General features: G+C 35.6%; 1 protein-coding gene across 2 annotated transcripts; it reads right to left on the reverse strand.

Annotated features, from left to right (window-relative positions):
• Positions 1-7,049: 7,049 nt before the first annotated feature.
• Positions 7,050-8,224, reverse strand: LOC118749475. Of its 2 annotated transcripts, none has more exons than XM_036484272.1 (2): positions 7,479-8,224; positions 7,050-7,401 (listed from the first exon to the last, which is right to left on the reverse strand). In XM_036484272.1, the coding sequence occupies exons 1-2, from the start codon at positions 8,203-8,205 to the stop codon at positions 7,106-7,108; spliced, it is 1,023 nt and encodes a 340-aa protein (XP_036340165.1). In that variant the 5' UTR covers positions 8,206-8,224; the 3' UTR covers positions 7,050-7,105. The 2 variants fall into 2 exon arrangements, with proteins under 2 accessions (XP_036340165.1, XP_036340164.1); XM_036484271.1 differs by having other exon boundaries at positions 7,050-7,419.
• Positions 8,225-8,578: the final 354 nt, after the last annotated feature.

Consider the following 8,578-nt stretch of genomic DNA (forward strand, 5'->3'; position numbering starts at 1 on the left):
AAAAGTGACTCTCAGCGGTTCTACCTTACTGTATTTTTATCATGGTTGCAACCATCAATTTTGAATAAATTAGCTTTAATATTTACTGATTTATCGAAGATTTTGTATTTCTCTAAATTACCGTTATATGGGATGTGGGCGTGGTTATTATCCGATTTAAAAAACCCGAGCGCACTTGTGCACAAGGGTATATTAATTTTGTTCACATAACGGTTGTTTGTAACAGCCAAAACGAATCGAGAAAGATATAGACAAATGTATACATAAATGCTCAGAATGAATAGAGAAGTCGATGAAGCCATGTCTGTCTGTCCGTCTGTCCGTCCGTCCGTGTACACGACAAGTCGAGAAAAATTGAGATATCTCAACGAAATTTGGTATGTAGGTTTCCATTTATCCAAGGTTGGTACTGAAAATGGGTGAAATCGGACTGCAACCACGCCCACTTCCCATATAACGGTAATTTCCCGAAATAAGAAAACTGTGATATTTTAGTAACTCCTGACGATAATTCACTGAAAATTGATATTTACAATAATTTTCAGACGAAAAATAAGAATATTATAAATTTTTGGAAAATGGGCGTAGCCACGCCCACTTATGGTTACATGTGTATACCTTGGCAACCGCTACACCGATTTCATCAAAACTTGGCACAGTTGTTGGCCCTGGTACAGCATACCAAATGGCCGAAAATTTAAAAAATCGGACAATAACCACGCCCACAGTCAATATAAGGGTAATTTAGAGAAATACGAAATCTTCGACAAATCAGTAAATATTAAAGCTAATTTATTCAAAATTGACGCTTGCAACAATTCTTTACCAAGAAATACGTTTATGGTAAAATTTTGGAAAATGGGCGTGGCACCGCCCACTTATGATCACATATATGTATCTCGGTAACCGTTATACCAATTTGTACCAAACTCCGCATGGTTATTGTGCTTGCCACATAAAAGTAAAGCGTTGAAAATTATTGAAATCGGACTAAAATTACGGCCGCTTTTCATATAACGGTAAATTTCAGAAATGCTTGAAGCTGCAATATTTCGAAATTTAAAGACGCTAATTTACTCAAAATTTATACATCCCGGCTTACCATCTAGCGGAGAGCTGAAAAACATATATGTATTTAATACTTGCGCCGGGTATTTAATGTTCGGCTCCACCCGAACTTAGACTTTCTTACTTGTTTTTATTTGATTATCGTTTTGAAATGTTCGTACTTAAAAAAATACTTTCATACCACGCACACGTGGTGTTGAATCAAACTGAACATTTGAATGCACATTTACATGTCTGGCTGTAGCTGAGTGCACGAAGATGCTTGCCTCAATTCGCTAATAGTTGATGATTAATATAACTATTACTACGTTTATACGCACTGAATAATCGACTTAATTGAAAGCGCATTGACACCGTACACATTTCGCTCTAGTGTTTACACTTACGGCTTTATATCGGCATCAAAGTAACCGTCTTCAAAAGCAAACAAAATCAGCTGTTTTCATTCGACATTTTATAAGTTAACATAATGGAAAGTGATAAAAATCTAGTTTTATTCGGCATTATAAAATCGTGGCAAAGAAAAAGAACGATTATTATTAATCAGCTTTTAAATACTGATGCGATTATTTGGAATTTGAGCGGAAACGCCTAACCTTCAATTCGCTTTGAGTGAGAGCGGTGTTTATACACTCTTTCTAACTGTCTGGAAAAATAAACTACCGATTTGAAATGGAGTGTGAACCAAAACACTTCGCTCTTTCAAAGCGAATTGAAATTCAGTTTATACATATGTTTTGAATCGCGGCGAAATGAATTAAAGCGACTTATGCATGCGTATAAACGTAGTATATGTACCTAAATACGTTAAAATGACATGCACGGAGTTTTACAATTATATTAAGCAAAAGCCAGAAGTTTTGAAACAAGCTCGCAGCAACGAAACAAATGACTGATATTTTATTGTTACCTTGTATTTAATTTTATTTCTTTCGTGAAACCTAGATTACTTAAAAGTACCGTGCCGTACAAAATTATTGGCTCGGAGACTCACACAATTTCTAATCAGGTCCTTTAGAAAAATTTTGAAAATGTATCTTTTGAGCCAACTAGTAAAGTGCAAGTCTGAAGTTACCAGAAAATTTCGTTGATTTTTTGCAATTATTTATTTTTTGCTGACAGTGTCTTCCACATACAAACAAATGTAGAACATAGTTTGTATGGAAACTCTCAGTAAAAACAATACCAAAAATCAATTAAATTTTTATGGGCTGCAAAACTTCATTTTCAGAACTTTTATGAAAAAGTCTGAGCAGAAAGTTGCGAATTTGTATGCAAAATTATTGTATTTTCCCGAGTTTTGCACAAAGTTTAGAAATTTTATCTTTATGTTTTTATGGTACATGCATTGTGGAAAGTTCTCTGAACTTTAGTTGTGGTAAATTGTTTTGTTTTGCTGGTGTACGTTCCCTGCAGTGAAAAGCTAAACCAGTATGCACAAATTCCAGTTCATGAACTATTATTTAAGGATAAAAGTCATACCAGTTCGTTATAAACCATAATTATACCAGTTCCGCGCAGAAAAAAGTAAACTAGTTGGTAGAAATTCTAGTTCGAAAAATGGTATTAAATGGGGGAGTCATACCAGTTCGTCATGGACTATAATTATACCAGTTCTCCGCAGTGAAATGCCAAACCAGCCAGTATAAATACTAGTTCATAAACCAGTATATGCTAAAGCGACGGCCTACCAATTCCGCGATTTCGAACAACTTATGCGATCAGCGACATCTGTCTTTGAATAGGCATAACCAAAACTAAAACGTGGTTAATTGGTTTCATCACAAATGTCAGCTGTGGCGTTGAGTGAAGACTACCGATTCTGGTTCTGAGATCTCAGGTTCGAGTGCGCGTGGAGGTTGTTAAAGTAAAGTAAGTAAATTAATTTAAATAATTATTTCAATTTAAATATAAAATAAAAATTGTACATACATTTAATTTGATTTGGAAAAAAACTAAATACTCAAATACCATAAAAAAATGAAAATAAATATTTTTTTGTTCTTTTTAAAACAATAAATTTAAAAATTACACAAGAGATATAAATAAAAAAAATAAATAAATAAAATTAAAAGATTCGCTCACTGAGATTCGAACTCGGATCTCTTGATTTGGCGTGCCAAAGCTTTAATCTGTCGACCATTGCCACTGTTGCAGCGCCGCGAGCAAAATGACATACTTATGCTTTTCACGGGGGATGAATAGGCAGTCTATCCCGTCAACTGGTATGATGCTACTAGTATTTCTACTGGTAGCGTGCTGATGCAGGAGCGGACAATTGACATCTCCTATGACACCGCCATGTTAAAAATACCAGTCGATAACATTGAAAAAGGATACAACGTGAACTAGTTGGGCTGAAACGCAAACTGGTAGCATTCTGGTTCACAACTGGTAGCTTTCCCTGCAGGGTTGTAATGATCTCATGTTTTTATGTTTTTTTTTTGTCAAAATAAAATTTTACTACATCCTTTCGTACGTAATTTTTGTCGAAACGAAATGGAAGGGAGCGAGAAGTTGTTGCCTACACATTTTTGGTATGAGCCGTGCCCAAAGAAGTTTAAAGCTGACAGATCTTATAGTTAAAGGAAGTGAGGTTTTTTGACCATCATGTGGGGCCACTTCATCAATGAGACGACGGCAAATTACACGTGTCAAACGAAAATTTGCCATAAACGTATTATCACTCAACGAGAATGGATCACTATCATCTCGTAAACTTTTTAAGTAACGCGCGCGATCTCTATTTTCGCAATTTTCCTCTTCGTCTAACAACAACAATAAAAATAAAATATCTTCTTCCATTCTAACAAATTATTTTTCACAACTATGCTCAAAGAGTAAAACAGATATTTTATTTGTCAAGATCACTGTCAACAGCATTTGACATCTTGACAATTTATCAAGAAAAGAGCTTTTTATTTATGACATAGAATAGAAAAATCTTGGTAAGTTGTCAATCTTGATAAATAAGCAAGATGTTGAATTTATCAAGTGCACAGAATTAGATTAGAATATAGCAGCAAATAATTTCATTTAAAGAAATGGCGTGTCGTCCATTTCCGCTGTAGCGTATGTAGTGCATATTTTTAACGTCTTCTGGCGAGGCGACATCTATCTCTAGAGTTTTTCTAATTGTATGTCTTTGATACGATACCTACGACGGGGTTGATATCTAGACTAGCTTCGCCATAAATACCTTTGCTATATTTATAGTATGGGTGGTCTGGACATACAACATTGCAAGTTGATAAAAGCGTTGTAATATGGTTTACAATATGTGTATATTAATTATGTGCACTGCAAATACAGTAAAAACCTCACGAAAAATTTCAGCTTTTTGAGGTACTTAGGCGGGTTGGGTACTTAAAAGAAAGAAGAAGAAAGAAAGTTACATAGATACTTGATTAACAACATTTAATGAAGTATACATAGCTTAAAACCAAAATCGTAGCATTATTTAAACACATAAACAAGTAAAGAAAAACTTTATTAAAAAAAATATATTTAGTGCAATGGTATGCCATTTTTACAAGAATTAAATTGTTTAAAAAGTCAATTTGAATTTTTTACCAAATTCAAGATGGTATTGTTTGCCACTTATGTTTGTTCATCAATTTTTAAGATTTTTCAATCAATTAAAATGCAGTTCACTCCCTAACAAATACCATATAAACCAAAGCTTAAGATTTTGTAGAATACTTAAAAAAAATTCATCACAGTTTCAAACTTTTTTCTCAGAAGTATATTTTGAGTATACAGTTTTATAGCCCATTTAATTTTAGTGCAATAATGTGCAAGTTTCAAGTGGCTAAAAGTTACCGTTGATTTTTTAGAATTTTTTTTACCGAAGGTGTGTAGGCTGCTACTGAATTTGAAACTACGTAAAAATTTTAAGGAATTTTAAAAGAGCACTTAAAAGGGGAAAATAATAATTAAAATTGTAAATGAGGTACGAAAAAATTAGCTACTTAGGCGGGTTGGGTAAATAAGCGGGAGGTACTTAAGGGAGGGATTTTCTTCAGATTATATTAAAAAATTCACGGTGTCCAAAAATTTTGGTTACTTAAGCGGGTTAGGTACTTAAGCCGGGTGGTACTTAAGCAGGCTTCACTGTATAAAAAAATAACAACAAGGTAATGCGCATATACCCCTCTGTTGTTGTTGTAGCAGCATACAAATTCCCCAAAGACTTTTTGGGTCGTTCCGGTTACGTAGACTCGACTGTCGTGGGAACGCATATACCCCTCTCAAATACATTGATGGCATTGCCATCATTCATATTCATAAATGGCAAAGAAAAATCATAAGTTCGATTGGACTTACGACAAGTTGCGTTCCCACGATGAATGATCATTCATAGTGTGTGTGACCATCCAACTCTTACAGGTGTTGCTAATGTAGATAAAGAAAAAAACACTACTGTTGCCAATGGCATGCACTGTATAGCAAACTGATCGAAATCTTTTCGCTTAGTTTCACTTGTTGTTTTTTTGTCCTTTTTTCTTTTTGTTATTTTCCTAGTATACCGAATGATATTTCATGCATCACCACATTAACTCATGAAAAAGTTTTCCTTTTTCGATTAATGTGGAACGATTTTCCGTCATCCCTTGTCAAATTTGGTTTGGAGACAAACCGGTTTCGGCGTTGTGCCATCTGCAGTGTCATTTTTCGTTCTGAATAGTTTTTGTTTGTCCGTCATTATTTATAGCCCTGCTAAATCGTCGCATTTTTTGTTGTAGTCCCTTATATGCTCACAATACCTTGTTTTTATCTTTCGCCCTGTTTGTCCTATGTAACTATGTTGACATTCACAAGTCAACTTATATACACCTTGTTTTTCTAGTGGGTCTTCCTCGTTTGTGCTATTTCGTAGTATCCTCCCCACGTTGTCCTTCGTTTTAAATGCTGTATTGATGTCATACGTTTGAAATACTTTAGCCAATTTTTATGATGATTTTCCCGTATAAGTTAAGACTGCCCAAGCCTTTTCATTATTTTCCTTCTTATTTGATTTCTTCGTTCTTGTTTCTCTTCTTATCTTGTCTACTAGGCCCTTTTTGTATCCGTTATTTTCCGCGATTTCTTATATCGTATTTAGTTTTTTTCTGTAAGCTTCTTTTTCCAATGGGGTTCATTCAAGCCTGGTTATTAGATGTCTAAGGGCTGCATTTTTGTGCTGTTGAGGGTGGTTTGAAGTATTGTGTATTATCGTGTCTGTGGCCGTGGGCCTTCTATATATCCCGTATTCGCATTTGTTGGTAACCTTATTGATTTTAATTGTTTTGTCCAAATAGTTTATTTTTCCTTCGTTTACCTTATCCTTAGTGGAATTTATATTCGTGTGTTGATCGTTCAGATAGCCTAGAATTTTTTCTTCCTTGTGTCCCGTTACAATACATATGATGTCATCGACATATCTTGCGTAGAACTTTACTCCCAGTTGTTCGTCAGCTCCGTCATAAACTTTTCCTCTAAATGTTGCATGAAGACTTTCATTAAAATTGCGGATGTGGGATTGCCCATTTCTAGCCCGTTAGTTTGTCTATATATATTTTTTTTTATTAAACTTGAAGTAGTTTTGGTCTAGTGTTACCCTCAATGTGTTCACGATTTCCGTTGCTACGCTCTTGACTGTTTTTTCTAGCAAAGTTTAAGTCAAGATGGTAACTGTTTCTGCCGTTGGTATAGATGGGTAAATATCCTTAACATCAAATGATTCAAATTTCGCATCTTTGGGTATGATGCATCGACACACTGCAGTAAATCTGCATACGTGTCGATGTTACTGACGGCATACTTACTTTTGAAAATACCGAAGTAACGATCAGGCGCGAACTTAGTGTGCCCGGTAAGTAGAAAATTGAATAAAATAGTTTTGTTAAGACCCCGAGCCAAACAGGTGATAATGCAGGATGTTCACAACACAGTTAGGTCCTTTACCAACGTCATCTTTTTCGTCTATCATGTAATTATAAAAAAAAAAAAATATAAGTAAGATCCTGTAAAGGCGAGCAATTTGAGTTCCTATGATTCAGTTTGAAATTCTAACCTGAACTTTTTGTTTTTCGTCTGTAATTCCGAAGACTCCGCACTTCTTGGTTCCTTTGAAGTATGCTGTACCAGGTTGTTGTGGACTGACAGGGTAGTGAACGGTTTGGGCAAAATCAAATGACAGAACGACTGCTGTAGGGTCAGTATTTCTACACCAACTTTGATAATATTCTCGTTGATTTCGGGCTCGGTGGAGGTGATCAAGAAATTGATTAAGCTTCTGTGCGCGTACAATGTCAGTAACACCTTTGGCTTGCGCAATCGATATTGTGTTTCCTATTAAAAGAAAAAATACTGAATTTAATCTCAACGTTTGATACAACTATAAAATGAGAAAATAATGAGCTACTTACCACGGCAGACATCGCAGAGATCATCCGCTGGTTTCATAACTGTAACATGGGGTATGTATTTGGACCATATCCGTCGAAAACTGCAATTACTCATCTTCAATTCGTCATCACTGAGTGAAGAAATGTATTTTCGATAAATTGAGGACTTCGTCTCGCTGGATGGCAGTTTCATTATCCGAAAATCCTTAAATTTTGGGAGTCGTCCGGGCAGTGGAAGAGCCATTAAATCGGCTATAGACTCGATGAATTTAACAGCTTTTTCGATGTCAGCCGGTTTAAATGACTTTGGATGTGTACTCGGTTTATTTGCCAGTCCGTGTTGGCGCACTGTTACACCCTGTGCGTGAAAATGACGTACTAAATTTTCGTAACGCTTTGTCGTACAGGCATGTACAAAAAGCAAAAACGAACGACAAACAGGTACTCTGTAGAAGGTAAATTGAATTCTATGCCTCATAACTTCTGTATCCTGTCTCTGTCCATATTTCTTCCGCCCAGCAAGCTTTGCGTATACACTTTCTAGCTTTTCGTTACTCATAATTCCAGCTTCGATGTGACTTAGTATCACTAAATCAAGTTCATTCTTCGACATCTCTAAACAATTGTTCCGCGTACTCTCGATCATTTCCCGTGGTATCAGTGTATGGCATTCATTATTACAACAATCTTTTGATAGAAATTTTGTTACCAGCTCCTCCTCCTTTACATCAACAACATACAGGTCCATCTTAACAAAAGTTTGTTCGGTATCATCTTCTGCCTGAGATACACATACTTCATCTTCATCATCATCGCTCTCTTCATAGTTTTCATCATCGTTTTCATCATCCTTTTCATGGAAATATTGTCCGTATACGGCACTGAACTCCTCATCAACACTCATGTTTCATTTCATGCGAAATGCGAAGACGATAATCAACAGAAACAGTAAACGTCACTTCTTCAGTGTTACTTTTTTAAATGTTCCACACTAGCAACTTACACGATGAACTATAATAATATTCCGACCAACAACAACACTTACTGGACCAACAACAACACTTACTGGACGTCCGGCGCGGAGAACAATTAACGAGATAATGAGAAACTGACGAAACGAG

The sequence above is a fragment of the Rhagoletis pomonella genome, unplaced genomic scaffold, assembly GCF_013731165.1.
Source record: "Rhagoletis pomonella isolate Grant_MI unplaced genomic scaffold, Rhpom_1.0 Rhpom_scaffold_00017, whole genome shotgun sequence".
Lineage (NCBI taxonomy): Eukaryota > Metazoa > Arthropoda > Insecta > Diptera > Tephritidae > Rhagoletis > Rhagoletis pomonella.

What these genes read in the sequence shown, in the direction of transcription:
- LOC118749475 (XM_036484271.1), bottom strand. Translation starts at nt 8,205, where the DNA reads ATGGACCTGTATGTTGTTGATGTAAAGGAGGAGGAGCTGGTAACAAAA. An exon ending in TCTCTGCGATGTCTGCCGTG is followed by an intron (nt 7,420 to 7,478) that starts GTAAGTAGCTCA and finishes GATTAAATTCAG; the next exon opens with TATTTTTTCTTTTAATAGGA.